Consider the following 17,518-nt stretch of genomic DNA (forward strand, 5'->3'; position numbering starts at 1 on the left):
GCAGCTAAGGACCTACCAGTGGAGCTCGAGTCTCTTATTTCTTTCCTGATTTTGATTGACACCAGACTCAGGGAGAGACCTTCCTTTAAGGAGAGTCTGCGGAGGCCTCCTAACAGATTGGCGCCTACCTTTGTTGTCCCACCCGTGCCTCCCTCTCCTCCCACGCCTCCTGGGGATGACTTGTCTGGGGGTGAACCCATGCAGCTGGGGTTTGCTCGCCTGTCCGAGGGGGAGAGGGTACTCCGGAGACGCGAGGGCCGATGCATGTACTGTGGGATCGGTGGGCATTTTCGGTTGGCATGTCCGAACCGTCCAGGGAAACGCTCGCACCTGAGATCCTGTCGGGGGCAGATCTTGGGTGGAGTCTCCTCGTCCCCGGTTTCCCGTGTTGACAGACCACTGATCACTGTTGTCCTTTCCTGGGTCGGGGGCTCGGTGACGACCCAGGCGTTGGTGGACTCTGGTGCTGGTGGTTTGTTCATTGATAGTGTGTTCGCTGCCGCCAATTCCATTCCTCTGCAGGCTCGAGGTTCTCCTCTGGCTCTTGAGGCGATAGACGGCAGACCCCTTCTGCCGCCACACGTGACTCATGAGACCCTTCCAGTGGGGTTAGCCATTGGTGCCGTCCACAGAGAGTCGGTCTGCTTCCAGGTTATTTCGTCTCCACACTACTCGGTGGTCTTGGGGTACCCCTGGCTCCAGAAGCATAATCCGATTTTCGATTGGAGATCGGCCGAGATCCTCTCGTGGTCACCGCAGTGTGGGACTAGTTGCATCCATGGGCCTGTCAAGTTGCTGTGTACTTCCTCGGACTCTCTGTTGCCCCCTGAATACGAGGAGTACCGGGATGTATTCGATAAGGTGCGCGCGGTTGCCCTACCTCCGCACCGCCCATACGATTGTGCCATCGAGTTACAATCTGGTGCCGTTCCTCCTCGTGGCAAAGTCTATCCACTGTCGGTAGCGGAGAATGAGGCCATGGAGGAGTACGTGAGGGAGGCGCTTTCACGTGGACACATTCGCAAATCCTCGTCCCCGGCAGGGGCTGGATTTTTCTTTGTGAAAAAGAAGGGCGGTGAGTTGAGGCCTTGCATCGATTACAGGGGTCTCGATCGCATCACGATCAAGAACGCTTACCCGATACCCTTGATTTCCGAGCTGTTCGATCGCCTTAAAGGGGCCACGGTCTTTACCAAACTCGACCTGAGGGCGGCATATAACCTCGTAAGGATCAAGGCGGGCGATGAGTGGAAGACCGCGTTTAACACCAGGACCGGTCATTATGAATCCTTGGTTATGCCCTTTGGGCTGTGCAATGCGCCCGCAGTCTTTCAGGAATTCATCAACGATGTTTTCCGTGACCTGTTGCAGCAGTGTGTGGTGGTCTACCTGGATGACATCTTGGTATATTCTGAGTCCATGGAGACCCACATTCTGGATGTCAAACGAGTGTTGCAACGGTTACGAGAGAACAAGCTGTTCGGTAAGCTTGAGAAATGCGAATTTCACCGATCCCAGGTAACCTTCTTAGGTTACATCATTTCCGCTGAGGGGTTCTCCATGGATCCTGAGAAGGTTTCGGCTGTCTTACAGTGGCCCCAGCCCAGTGGTCTTCGCTCCCTGCAGCGCTTTTTGGGCTTCGCCAATTATTATCGGAAGTTCATCAGGGACTTTTCCATGCTAGCCAAGCCTCTCACGGATCTGACCAGGAAGGGCAGTAATTCCCAGGTCTGGCCGCCCGAGGCCATCCGAGCTTTTGAGGCTCTAAAGTCCGCCTTTGTGTCGGCTCCGATTCTGTCGCATCCCAACCCTGGGTTGCCCTTTGTCCTCGAGGTGGACGCGTCTGAGACGGGAGTAGGCGCCCTTCTGTCTCAGCGTAGAACACCAGAGGGTCCTCTGCTTCCTTGTGGGTTTTACTCCCGGAAACTGTCTTCCGCGGAGTGCAACTACCAGATTGGTGACAGGGAATTATTGGCCATCGTGCAGGCTCTTAAAGAATGGAGGCACTTGCTCGAGGGTTCGGTGGTTCCGGTCCTCATCCTGACGGACCACAAGAATCTGACCTACCTCTCTGAGGCCAAGAGATTGACACCACGTCAGGCCAGATGGGCTCTGTTCTTGTCACGTTTTAATTACGTGGTCTCCTACCTACCCGGTTCCAAGAACATCAGGGCTGATGCCTTATCACGGCAGTACTCCGACCTGTCCAGGGAGGAGTCGATTCCGACTTCGGTCATACCTCCGAATCAGATCCTGGCTGCCATTCGCACCAGCCTGACCTCTCCCCTGGGTGAGCAGATTTTGGCGGCTCAATCTGGTGCTCCCTCTGGGAGACCCAACGGCAGATGTTTTGTGCCTGAGGAGTTGCGCACTCGGTTGTTGCGAACCTACCATAACTCCAAGACCGCGGGGCATCCTGGAAAGAATCAGCTGTCCTGGGCTGTTTCACGTCTGTTCTGGTGGCCTTCCCTACGTTCCGACATCTCCGCATATGTAGCGGCATGCTCCGTTTGTGCCCAGAGTAAGTCCCCTCGGCACCTTCCGTTGGGCCTTCTGCAACCCTTAGCCACCGGGGAGCGCCCATGGTCACACCTGGGGATGGATTTCATTGTGGACCTCCCTGCATCCCGAGGCCATACGGTCATTCTCATGATTGTGGATCGGTTTTCCAAAATGTGTCACTGTGTTCCTCTCAAGAAGTTACCCTCTGCACAGGAGTTGGCCACGATTTTTGCCAGGGAGGTCTTCCGGTTGCACGGTTTGCCCAAGGAGATTGTGTCGGATCGGGGGAGTCAGTTTGTGTCCAGGTTCTGGCGCGCCTTTTGCTCCCAGTTGGGGATTCATCTCTCCTTCTCCTCGGCCTACCACCCTCAGTCCAATGGGGCCGCAGAACGATCCAATCAAGCCTTGGAGCAATTCCTTCGTTGCTATGTCTCCGATCACCAAGACAATTGGGTTGACCTCCTGCCTTGGGCTGAGTTTGCCAGGAACATGGCGGTGAACTCTTCCTCTGGGACGTCTCCCTTCATGGCCAACTATGGGTTCCAACCTGCCGTGTTACCGGAGGTATTCTCTCCCCAGGATATTCCGGCTGTGGAGGATCACCTTTCCGTCCTACGTGCTTCTTGGGTACAGATCCAGAAGTCCCTTGAGGTCTCTGCGCAGCGCCAGAGACTCCAGGCTGATCGCAGACGAGTGCCTGCTCCTTCCTACCAGGCCGGAGACCGTGTATGGTTGTCCACCCGCAACCTCAACCTTCGAGTGCCCACTCCCAAGCTGGCGCCTCGCTTTGTTGGTCCCTTCCGAGTGCTTCGCAGGGTAAACCCGGTAGCCTATGCCCTTGCGCTTCCTCCTGGCATGCGGATCTCCAACGTGTTTCATGTCTCCCTGTTGAAGCCTCTGGTGTGTAATCGTTTCACTTCCTCGGTTCCTCGGCCTCGTCCAGTCCGAGTGGGCAATCGTGAGGAGTATGAGGTGAGCAATATCCTGGACTCACGCCTGGCCCGCGGTCGGGTGCAGTTTTTGGTTCATTGGCGTGGTTATGGTCCAGAGGAGCGTTCCTGGGTTCCCTCCGCAGATGTCCATGCTCCTGCCTTGCTCCGAGCCTTCCACGCACGCTTCCCTCAGAAACCGTTCTTTACTCCGCGGAGGAGGGGCCCTTGAGGGGGAGGTACTGTCATGGTCTTACCTTCTTGCTGTTCTCCTTCGTTTGACATGTGCTGGCGGCCATCTTGGTTTCTGGGTTTCTTGTAGCCTCCCACCCTGCGGCTCCTCCTTCCCACTGGGAGGAGCTGGATGCCTAGCTCATATATATAGGAGGTCTGTGGCTTCAGTTCCCTGCTTGGTCCTCCTGTGTTCACATGCTACTAAGACTGCTGCTACTTCTGGTTCCTGTTCCTGGCTTCGTCTGACTACCCTGTTGGTTCCTGATCCTGGCTTCGTCTGACTACCCTGCTGGTTCCTGACCCCTGGCTTCGCAAAGACTCTGCATCGGTTTCGCCATCCGTTTGGACGTTTGCTTTATAGCTTGTTTTTCAATAAAGCTGTCTTATTTTCACTTATCTGTTTTTGTACGTCTGGTTCATGGTTCCGTGACACAACCCCACAACATGATGCTGCCACCACCATGTTTCACGGTGGGGATGGCGTGTCCACACATAGAGTTTTGCTTTTGGGCCAAAAAGTTCAATTTTGGTCTCATCGGAGCAGAGCACCTTCTTCCACATGTTTGCTGTGTCCCCCACATGGCTTCTCGCAAACTGCAAACAGGACTTTTTATAGCTTTCTATTAACAATGGCTTTCTTCTTGCCACTCTTCCATAAAGACCAGATTTGTGGAGTGCACGACCAACAATTGTCCTGTGGACAGATTCTCCCACCTGACCTGTGGATCTCTGCAGCTCCTCCAGAGTTACCATGGGCCTCTTGGTTGCTTCTCTGACTGATGCTCTCCTTCCCCGGCCTGTCAGTTTAGGTGGACGGCCATGTCTTGGTAGGTTTGCAGTTGTGCCATACTCTTTCCATTTCCGGATTATGGATTGAACAGCGCTCCGTGAGATGTTCAAAACTTGGGATATTTTTTTACAACCTAAATCTTCCTGTTGTGTACCTACAGTATTCAGATGTTTGTCCTACACTGGCTAAAAGGTAGCAGTGCAATATTATTATTTCAGGTACTTATATAGCGCTGTCAATTTACGCAGCGCTTTACATATACATTGTACATTCACATCAGTCCCTGCCCTCAAGGAGCTTACAATCTAAGGTCCCTAACTCACATACATACACAGTAGGGCCATTTTTTTTTTTTTTTTTTTATACAGGATCCAATTAACCTACCAGTATGTCTTTGGAGTGTGGGAGAAAACCAGAGTACCCGGAGGAAACCCACACAGGCACAGGGAGAACATGCAAACTCCAGGCAGGTAGTGTCGTGGTTGGGATTTGAACCAGCGACCCTCTTGCTGCTAGGTAAAAGTGCTAACCACTACACCACTGTGCCGCCCAATATACAAAATGATTTGCCAAATTATCCAGTCAACAGCTACATAGTGGCGATCAATATATTTCCACATAGTGCTTCTTTATCCTACATACTGGATTGTTAATTTTTTAAAGGAGCCTTTTCTGTTGCACTGTGAACTTTGAGCATTTCATCATATGCATTCAGCACTTTATCAGATCCATCATGAATTGCTGGCACTAAGCAGTCAGGAATTTGCAATTATTCCACCAATTATTGGTATTCCAGAACATTCAATATAAACCAATTGTTCATTTGATTTTTTATGAAGGATTTTCTGCCACCATGGTTGTATACAATTATCCATCTCTATTTTTAGTCTCCCGACCCCTTCTTCCTTTACCCCCCCCCCCCTCCCCTAGCTCGAGCCCTCCAGGGGTCGGGCACAGGGTAACTCCAAATTTGTACAAATTCATTGTTAAATTATTAACACGGCAATTGCGGTTTGGAGCTCCCCTGTGAGAATACTACCCTGGCGTCCGGACGTAATGGTAAATGTTTTTTTGTTTTAGTGTAGTCTGTGGTCCATGTACCTTTGGTAGGGCAAGCCTTACACACCATCATGAGTCACGTTTCATCCGGGCCCATTGTGGATGAGATTGACACGAGCATATGAAATGTTGTGAATTTTTTAAAGAGACTAAACAAATAAATTTATATACCAATCAATTATAATTCACAAATCTGCTTTCTTTTTCCCCTGTGCTATCACAGGAATATTTTTTGACTGCAGTTCCCCAGGCTATGTTAATAGGCACCTTACTGGTGTGGGCAGGTGCATACTTATTGTTAAGTTTGCCTATTTTTTTGCATTAATCCCTTTGGACGTGTTCCTATTGGGAGTATCTCACTAAAAATTAAATTTTTGTTGCAGGGGATGCCAGAAATCTGACTTGTATCTTAGGCAGACTTCTGTGAAAATCAGTGAGCCAATCACACAAGCAGGAAATGATGTTTCTGGGGGTGTGGTCAGTATACATTCTGTGTACAGAACAGTTCCAGGTGGCCATATTGTATTTTCAGAAAATTACAACAGCTGCGGATTGAAAAGGAAAGGTCATTTTTAATGTAGCACTACTCCCTTGGGAGCTGCTGGTTACGGATTCCCCTGGGTTACCATTAGCAACAACATGACAAAATAGCGTATTCTAAATGCTCGGCTCAGTCAGGAAACAGTCCAGAGGTTTTGGTTTTTGTTGATTTATTTGAGAACTGGGATAGGAGAAGGGATGAGTGGGATACTTCAGCGTTACATAGAAGTCCCAGCAATTGTGCATATTTTGTTCAGTTGGAGTATCCCACTCATCCCTTCTCCCATCCCAGTTCTCAAATAAATCAACAAAAACCAAAACCCCTGGACTGTTTCCTGACTGAGCCGAGCATTTAGAATACGCTATTTTGTCATGTTGTTGCTAATGGTAACCCAGGGGAATCCGTAACCAGCAGCTCCCAAGGGAGTAGTGCTACATTAAAAATGACCTTTCCTTTTCAATCCGCAGCTGTTGTAATTTTCTGAAAATGCAATATGGCCACCTGGAACTGTTCTGTACACAGAATGTATACTGACCACACCCCCAGAAACATCATTTCCTGCTTGTGTGATTGGCTCACTGATTTTCCCAGAAGTCTGCCTAAGATACAAGTCAGATTTCTGGCATCCCCTGCAACAAAAATTTAATTTTTAGTGAGAGTGGCTTCACCTTGCCACTTTAGTGAAGAAGAATTTACTGAACTGTACTGCGTTGTGAATCACTCTTCAGGGTCCAACTCGACACCCCCTTTGTCCCTACTCTTCAGGGTTATACACGGCACCCCCTTTTGCTCTAACTCTCTCTGTGAGCTAGCCCCTTGATCCTCTGACTTCACTGAAGTGGTCCCCCTTCCTGGGCCGACCCTTTGGCAAGTCCCCTGGTACTCACGGACACTGTTTTACCCAGAAGACTCTACCAGCAGCTCCACTGTCAGCTCTACTGGGTCCTCTGCAACTCAGCTCCACACCTGGTTCACTAGGCCGAATGCCTAAGACCACTTTCCTCAAACAGCAGGAGGAGAGACAGCCTTCAGCCTCCTCCTGGGACTTTGCTTCCCGCCAAAGACGCCCTGTCACATGTCCCTCTGACTTTTATGAGCAATCCCAGGATGCACTGCAAGAGTGCCTGCCCACTGGAACTCCCACAAAAGCCAATGTGTCACTGGCTGGGTTTCCTCCACTGTCCAACAAGCTCCCTTATTGGATACAGTGGGGACACTCCCTCAGACCCAGTGAATCACACCTGGAAACATTCAACAGGCAACCTAAAAGATCAGGCTCCCCTGATAAGCAGAAGGAGCATAAGATGCTTTTACCTAGCACCTACCTAGGAGGGTGCTACATTAATAACATTCAATTACAATATGATTTGTGTCGCAGTTGTATACCCTCTATTATTTTTGCTTTATTTGCTATTTTTTTTCCCCACGAAAGTGGAGTTACTCTTTAACTTGTGATCTGCCTGACATTTTTTCTGCTCATCAGCTCTCCTTATTGTTGGTATACAGTATTTTATGTGCGGCCCAAGACCATTCCTCTTCTTCCAATGTGGCCCAGGAAGGTCAAAGGTTTGGACACCCCTGCCCTAAACCATGCATAAAAAATGTAATACCTGGATAGCCAGCAACAGGAGTCTGGAGTTTGGACTTTGAGAAGTATCCTCCTGTTGCTCTTCCACAACTAGAAGAGCTGGAATCCTTCCTGGAAGAATTTAAGACTGAAGGAAAATGAAAGGCATTTGTATTCTCTGTAACAGAACTTTGGTCCGCAGAATAGGATTCTATAAATAGAAATAAGAAAAACAAAACTTTTGTTAACATTTCGCTTTTTTTTTCTACACTGGAGATCAATATTAGAGAACAACCTACAATTTCCTAAATTTTAAGGTCACTGCTTAGACCTATTTGAAATTATCTGAGGCCCCTTTCACACCTATACGACCTGAAAGTCACGTGACTTTGCCGTGCCTGGAAGGAATGCTTGTGTAATCTTGAGGGATATGGACCTCAAGTCGCATCAGAGTCGGACCAAAGTAGTGCAGGGACTACTTTGAAGTCGCACAGATATGAACGTTACTCATTGGAAATCATGGGGTATGACTTGTCATGTGACTTTGCAGTCCAAGTAACACAAGTGTGAAAGGGGCCTAAACAGGAGTAAAAGCAGTTTTGTTTAGCCCCCATGCACACTGGACGTTTTTGGAGCTGCTGTTAGCAGCGTCAGACGTTTTTTTTTTTTTTGCAGCTGCAGAACGCCCATCCATGTTATTCTATGGACTCATGCACACATAGAGCTTTTAGGAGCTCCAAGTGGCGGAGGGCAGAAGAGCGGAGAGAAGACCAGAAGAGCGGAGAGGAGACCAGAAGAGCGGAGAGGAGAAGACCAGAAGAGCAGAGAGGAGAAGACCAGAAGAGCGGAGAGGAGAAGACCAGAAGAGCGGAGAGGAGAAGACCAGAAGAGCGGAGAGGAGAAGACCAGAAGAGCGGAGAGGAGAAGACCAGAGCGGAGAAAACCAGATGAAGATTTTAAAAAACTTTTCAAAACGTCTCCTGTCATTATTTACATACACTGCCTTTTATGGGGTGAATGGGTAGGGGTACAATGTACCCCATACCCATTCACATAGGGAGGGGGTCCGGGATCTGGGGGGCCCCCTTGTTAAAGGGGGCTTCCAAATTCCAATGAGCCCCCTGCACGCAGACCCCCACAACCGCCGGCCAGGGTTGTCTGGAAGAGGCCCTTGTCCTCCTCAACATGGGGGTAAGGTGCTTTAGGGTGGGGGGGGGGTGCAGAGCCCCCCCTGCCCCAAAGCACCCACACCCCCCCATGTTGAGGGCGTGTGGCCTGGTATGGTCCAGGGAGGTGGGGCCGCTCGCTCGTCCCCTCCCCTTTCCTGGGCTGCATGCTCGGATAAGGGTTTGGTATGGATTTTGGGGGGGACCCCACGCCGTTTTTTCGTCGTGGGGCCACCCTCAAATTCCATACCAGACCGAAGGGCCTGGGGGGAAACCCCACGCCGTTTTTTCCCCATTTTGGGGTGAAGTTCCCCCTCAAGATTCTCACAGCGCAAGTCGCACCGCAAGTCGGATCATCCTGATCCGACTTGCGGTGCGCCTTCCATTCAAATCAATAGGCTCCCATAGGGAACCATTGATTTTGAATGGAGGCAGAAAAAACGCTGCTAAAAGTGACGTGGCCAAACGTGCAATAACGCCAATGGAAAAAGCTACTGAAAGCACGTTTACAGCTGCTTTTTCCTGGCGTTAGAAGTGGCTCTGCAGCTCGTTTTTTCTAATGTCCCGTGTGCATGAGGGCTAAGAATATTTCATAAGTTACATATATTTTGAAGCACGGAAGAAATAAAACTGCAATGAGATTTGAAAAGGGAACATTGATCAGAATTAGAGAACACTTCCCCATATCTCCCAGTTATTGGTGTTAATCTGGCACCTTGTGCTCATTTCTTTAACCACTTCAGCCCCAAATGTTTTACCCCCTTAATGACCAGGCCATTTTCTGCGATTCGCCATTGCGTTACTTTATCTAACAATTGCGCGGTCATGCGACGCTGTACCCAAATACAATCAGTGTCTCTATATCACATCTCTATAGCTGGACACCATGGTGGTCCCACATCTCTATAGCTGGACACCATGGTGGTCCCACATCTCTATAGCTGGACACCATGGTGGTCCTGCATCTCTATAGCCGGACACCATGGAGGTCCCACATCTCTATAGCCGGACACCATGGTGATCCCACATCTCTATACCTGGACACCATGGTGGTCCCACATCTCTATAGCTGGACACCATGGTGGTCCCACATCTCTATAGCTGGACACCATGGTGGTCCCACATCTCTATAGCTGGACACCATGGTGGTCCCACATCTCTATAGCCGGACACCATGGTGGTCCCACATCTCTATAGCCGGACACCATGGTGGTCCCACATCTCTATAGCTGGACACCATGGTGACCTCTCTGTTCTATAGCTGGACACCATGGTGATCCCACATCTCTATAGCTGGACACCATGGTGATCCCACATCTCTATAGCTGGAAACCATGGTGATCCCACATCTCTATAGCTGGACACCATGGTGATCCCACATCTCTATAGCTGGAAACCATGGTGATCCCACATCTCTATAGCTGGACACCATGGTGATCCCACATCTCTATAGCTGGACACCATGGTGGTCCCACATCTCTATAGCCGGACACCATGGTGGTCCCACATCTCTATAGCCGGACACCATGGTGGTCCCACATCTCTATAGCTGGACACCATGGTGGTCCCACATCTCTATAGCCGGACACCATGGTGGTCCCACATCTCTATAGCCGGACACCATGGTGGTCCCACATCTCTATAGCTGGACACCATGGTGGTCCCGCATCTCTATAGCCGGACACCATGGTGGTCCCACATCTCTATAGCTGGACACCATGGTGGTCCCACATCTCTATAGCTGGACACCATGGTGGTCCCGCATCTCTATAGCCGGACACCATGGTGGTCCCACATCTCTATAGCCGGACACCATGGTGGTCCCACATGTCCATAGCTGGACACCATGGTGACCTCTCTGTTCTATAGCTGGACACCATGGTGATCCCACATCTCTATAGCTGGACATCATGGTGGTCCCACATCTCTATAGCTGGACACCATGGTGGTCCCACATCTCTATAGCCGGACACCATGGTGGTCCCACATCTCTATAGCCGGACACCATGGTGATCCCAAATCTCTATAGCTGGACACCATGTTGGTCCCACATCTCTATAGCTGGACACCATGGTGGTCCCACATCTCTATAGCTGGACACCATGGTGGTCCCGCATCTCTATAGCCGGACACCATGGTGGTCCCACATCTCTATAGCCGGACACCATGGTGGTCCCACATCTCTATAGCCGGACACCATGGTGGTCCCACATCTCTATAGCCGGACACCATGGTGGTCCCACATCTCTATAGCCGGACACCATGGTGGTCCCACATCTCTATAGCTGGACACCATGGTGACCTCTCTGTTCTATAGCTGGACACCATGGTGATCCCACATCTCTATAGCTGGACACCATGGTGGTCCCACATCTCTATAGCTGGACACCATGGTGGTCCCACATCTCTATAGCTGGACACCATGGTGGTCCCGCATCTCTATAGCTGGACACCATGGTGACCTCTCTCTTCTATAGCTGGACACCATGGTGATCCCACATCTCTATAGCTGGAAACCATGGTGATCCCACATCTCTATAGCTGGACATCATGGTGGTCCCACATCTCTATAGCTGGAAACCATGGTGATCCCACATCTCTATAGCCGGACACCATGGTGGTCCCACATCTCTATAGCTGGACATCATGGTGGTCCCACATCTCTATAGCTGGACACCATGGTGATCCCACATCTCTATAGCTGGACATCATGGTGGTCCCACATCTCTATAGCTGGACATCATGGTGATCCCACATCTCTATAGCTGGACATCATGGTGGTCCCACATCTCTATAGCTGGACACCATGGTGGTCCCACATCTCTATAGCTGGAAACCATGGTGATCCCACATCTCTATAGCTGGACATCATGGTGGTCCCATATCTCTATAGCTGGACACCATGGTGGTCCCACATCTCTATAGCTGGAAACCATGGTGATCCCACATCTCTATAGCCGGACACCATGGTGGTCCCACATCTCTATAGTTGGAAATCAATGATGTCCTATTATCTCAACAGCTAATCACCAGTGATGACCCCACATCTCTATAACTGAACACGGGCGATGACCTCTCATGTCTGTACCTGGATATCATGGTGACCCTACATTTCTATAGCTGTGAAACTTTGACAATCTCTCATCTCTACAACTTGGCACCAGTGATGACCCCTCATTTCTAAAAAAAGACATTGTGGTGATCCCTCATCTTTAAGGTGGACATCATGGTGACCCCAGATCTCTATAAAATACATCATGGTGACCCCACATTTCTATAGAAAACATCACAGTGACCCCATATCTCTATAGAAGACATCACAGTGACCCCATATATTTATAGAAGATATCACAGTGACCCCCACAATTCTAAAGATGACATCATGGTGACCCTTCATCTCTAGAGAGGACATCATGGTGACCCCTCATCTCTACTGATGACATTATCCTGACCCCACATCTCTATTGATGACATCATGGTGACTCCACATCTCTACAGAAGACATCCATACTAACCCCTCATCTCTATAGAAGACATTGTGGTGACCCCACATATCTATAGAGGACAGGATGGTGACCCCTCATCTCTATAGATGACATCACGGTGACCCAACATCTCTATTGATGACATCATTGTGACCCCTCATCTCTATTAAGGACATCTTGGTGACCCCCTCATCTCTATTAATGACATCATGGTGACCCCTAATCTCTATTGACATCACAGTGACCCCCCTCATCTCTATTGCTGACATCACAGTGACCCCCTCATCTCTATTGCTGACATCATGGTGACCCCTCATCTCTATTGCTGACATCATGGTGACCCCTCATCTCTATTGTTGACATTATGGTGACCCCCTCATCTCTATTGATGATACCATGGTAACCCCTCATCTCTATTGATGACATCATGGTGACCCCCTCATCTCTATTGCTGACATCACGGTGACCCCTCATCTTTATTGATGACATCATGGTGACCCCTCATCTCTATTGATGACATTATGGTGACCCCTCACCTCTATTGATGACAGCAAGGTGACCCCTCATCTCTATAGATGGCATCACAGTGACCTCACATCTCTATATAGGACAACTTGGTGACCCCTCATCTCTATTGATGACAGCAAGGTGACCCCTCATCTCTATTGATGACATTATGGTGACCCTCATCTCTATTGATGGCATCATGGTGACCCCCTCACCTCTATTGATGGCATCATGGTGACCCCCTCACCTCTATTGATGGCATCATGGTGACCCCTCATCTCTATTGATGACATCATGGTGACCCCTCATCTCTATTGATGACATCATGGTGACCCCTCATCTCTATTACTGACATCATGGTGACCCCTCATCTCTATTGATGACATTATGGTGACCCCTCATCTCTATTGATGACATTATGGTGACCCCTCATCTCTATTGATGACATCATGGTGACCCCTCATCTCTATTGATGACATCATGGTGACCCCTCATCTTTATTGATGACATTATGGTGACCCCACATCTCTATTACTGACATCATGGTGACCCCTCATCTCTATTGATGACATCATGGTGACCCCTGACTTCTATTGATGACAGCAAGGTGACCCCTCATCTCTATAGATGACATCATGGTGACCCCTCATCACTATTGATGACATCATGGTGACCCCTCATCTCTATAGATGACATCATGGTGACCCCTCATCACTATTGATGACATCATGGTGACCCCTGACTTCTATGGATGACAGCAAGGTGACCCCTCATCTCTATTGATGACATCATGGTGACCCCTGAATTCTATTGATGACAGCAAGGTGACCCCTCATCTCTATAGATGACATTATGGTGACCCCTCACCTCTATTGATGGCATCATGGTGACCCCTCATCTCTATTGATGACATTATGGTGACCCCTCACCTCTATTGATGACATTATGGTGACCCCTCACCTCTATTGATGACAGCAAGGTGACCCCTCATCTCTATAGATGGCATCACGGTGACCTCACATCTCTATATAGGACAACTTGGTGACCCCTCATCTCTATTGATGACAGCAAGGTGACCCCTCATCTCTATTGATGGCATCATGGTGACCCCTCATCTCTATTGATGACATCATGGTGACCCCTCATCTCTATTGATGGCATCATGGTGACCCCTCATCTCCATTGATGACATCATGGTGACCCCTCATCTTTATTGATGACATTATGGTGACCCCTCATCTCTATTGATGGCATCATGGTGACCCCTCATCTCTATTGATGACATCATGGTGACCCCTCATCTCTATTGATGGCATCATGGTGACCCCTCACCTCTATTGATGACATCATGGTGACCCCTCATCTCTATAGATGACATCATGGTGACATCACATCTCTATATCGGACAACTTGGTGACCCCTCATCTCTATTGATGACAGCAAGGTGACCCCTCATCTCTATTGATGACATCACGGTGACCCCTCATCTCTATTGATGGCATCATGGTGACCCCTCATCTCCATTGATGACATCATGGTGACCCCTCACCTCTATTGATGACATCATGGTGACCCCTCATCTCTATTGATGACATCACGGTGACCCCTCTGTTTCTCACCTCTGGTTTGCTCTCTACTGTTGCTGGCCCCTGTGGTGGGTGTTCTGTGGGGCCCCAGGGCAGGGCTACGGTCTCCAGGCCCCCTGGGGGGCATCACAGTGACCTCACATCTCTATATAGGACAACTTGGTGACCCCTCATCTCTATTGATGACAGCAAGGTGACCCCTCATCTCTATTGATGACATTATGGTGACCCTCATCTCTATTGATGGCATCATGGTGACCCCCTCACCTCTATTGATGGCATCATGGTGACCCCCTCACCTCTATTGATGGCATCATGGTGACCCCTCATCTCTATTGATGACATCATGGTGACCCCTCATCTCTATTGATGACATCATGGTGACCCCTCATCTCTATTACTGACATCATGGTGACCCCTCATCTCTATTGATGACATTATGGTGACCCCTCATCTCTATTGATGACATTATGGTGACCCCTCATCTCTATTGATGACATCATGGTGACCCCTCATCTCTATTGATGACATCATGGTGACCCCTCATCTTTATTGATGACATTATGGTGACCCCACATCTCTATTACTGACATCATGGTGACCCCTCATCTCTATTGATGACATCATGGTGACCCCTGACTTCTATTGATGACAGCAAGGTGACCCCTCATCTCTATAGATGACATCATGGTGACCCCTCATCACTATTGATGACATCATGGTGACCCCTCATCTCTATAGATGACATCATGGTGACCCCTCATCACTATTGATGACATCATGGTGACCCCTGACTTCTATGGATGACAGCAAGGTGACCCCTCATCTCTATTGATGACATCATGGTGACCCCTGAATTCTATTGATGACAGCAAGGTGACCCCTCATCTCTATAGATGACATTATGGTGACCCCTCACCTCTATTGATGGCATCATGGTGACCCCTCATCTCTATTGATGACATTATGGTGACCCCTCACCTCTATTGATGACATTATGGTGACCCCTCACCTCTATTGATGACAGCAAGGTGACCCCTCATCTCTATAGATGGCATCACGGTGACCTCACATCTCTATATAGGACAACTTGGTGACCCCTCATCTCTATTGATGACAGCAAGGTGACCCCTCATCTCTATTGATGGCATCATGGTGACCCCTCATCTCTATTGATGACATCATGGTGACCCCTCATCTCTATTGATGACATTATGGTGACCCTCATCTCTATTGATGGCATCATGGTGACCCCCTCACCTCTATTGATGGCATCATGGTGACCCCCTCACCTCTATTGATGGCATCATGGTGACCCCTCATCTCTATTGATGACATCATGGTGACCCCTCATCTCTATTGATGACATCATGGTGACCCCTCATCTCTATTGATGACATTATGGTGACCCCTCATCTCTATTGATGACATTATGGTGACCCCTCATCTCTATTGATGACATCATGGTGACCCCTCATCTCTATTGATGACATCATGGTGACCCCTCATCTCTATTGATGACATTATGGTGACCCCACATCTCTATTACTGACATCATGGTGACCCCTCATCTCTATTGATGACATCATGGTGACCCCTGACTTCTATTGATGACAGCAAGGTGACCCCTCATCTCTATAGATGACATCATGGTGACCCCTCATCACTATTGATGACATCATGGTGACCCCTCATCTCTATAGATGACATCATGGTGACCCCTCATCACTATTGATGACATCATGGTGACCCCTGACTTCTATGGATGACAGCAAGGTGACCCCTCATCTCTATTGATGACATCATGGTGACCCCTGAATTCTATTGATGACAGCAAGGTGACCCCTCATCTCTATAGATGACATTATGGTGACCCCTCACCTCTATTGATGGCATCATGGTGACCCCTCATCTCTATTGATGACATTATGGTGACCCCTCACCTCTATTGATGACATTATGGTGACCCCTCACCTCTATTGATGACAGCAAGGTGACCCCTCATCTCTATAGATGGCATCACGGTGACCTCACATCTCTATATAGGACAACTTGGTGACCCCTCATCTCTATTGATGACAGCAAGGTGACCCCTCATCTCTATTGATGGCATCATGGTGACCCCTCATCTCTATTGATGACATCATGGTGACCCCTCATCTCTATTGATGGCATCATGGTGACCCCTCATCTCCATTGATGACATCATGGTGACCCCTCATCTCTATAGATGACATCATGGTGACATCACATCTCTATATCGGACAACTTGGTGACCCCTCATCTCTATTGATGACATCATGGTGACCCCTCATCTCTATTGATGGCATCATGGTGACCCCTCACCTCTATTGATGACATCATGGTGACCCCTCATCTCTATTGATGGCATCATGGTGACCCCTCACCTCTATTGATGACATCATGGTGACCCCTCATCTCTATTGATGGCATCATGGTGACCCCTCATCTCTATTGATGACATCATGGTGACCCCTCATCTCTATTGATGGCATCATGGTGACCCCTCATCTCCATTGATGACATCATGGTGACCCCTCATCTCTATAGATGACATCATGGTGACATCACATCTCTATATCGGACAACTTGGTGACCCCTCATCTCTATTGATGACAGCAAGGTGACCCCTCATCTCTATTGATGACATCACGGTGACCCCTCATCTCTATTGATGGCATCATGGTGACCCCTCATCTCCATTGATGACATCATGGTGACCCCTCACCTCTATTGATGACATCATGGTGACCCCTCATCTCTATTGATGACATCATGGTGACCCCTCATCTCTATTGATGACATTATGGTGACCCCTCACCTCTATTGATGACAGCAAGGTGACCCCTCATCTCAATAGAGGACAACTTGGTGACCCCTCATCTCTATTGATGACATCATGGTGACCCCCTCACCTCTATTGATGACATCATGGTGACCCCTCATCTCTATTGATGACATCACGGTGACCCCTCTGTTTCTCACCTCTGGTTTGCTCTCTACTGTTGCTGGCCCCTGTGGTGGGTGTTCTGTGGGGCCCCAGGGCAGGGCTACGGTCTCCAGGCCCCCTGGGGGTCACTAGAGGTGATGGGGCCCTCAGGGGCCCGGATGGAGGTGAAGTTTCCCGGCCA

At 49.2% G+C, this 17,518-nt stretch overlaps 1 protein-coding gene across 1 annotated transcript in view; it reads right to left on the reverse strand.

Annotated features, from left to right (window-relative positions):
- The window catches only part of MSH4 (mutS homolog 4), a gene marked incomplete at its 5' end in the record, with an annotated part of 95,529 nt that extends 81,036 nt beyond the window's left edge, over positions 1-14,493 (reverse strand). The window contains 2 exons of the mRNA XM_082265658.1: positions 7,666-7,833; positions 14,400-14,493. Of these exons, the coding sequence (XP_082121784.1) occupies positions 7,666-7,833; positions 14,400-14,493 (262 nt within the window). The remainder of the gene's footprint in view (positions 1-7,665; positions 7,834-14,399) is intronic.
- Positions 14,494-17,518: the final 3,025 nt, after the last annotated feature.

The sequence above is a fragment of the Pelophylax lessonae genome, assembly GCF_965119305.1.
Source record: "Pelophylax lessonae genome assembly, chromosome: 8".
Taxonomy (NCBI): Eukaryota; Metazoa; Chordata; class Amphibia; order Anura; family Ranidae; genus Pelophylax; species Pelophylax lessonae.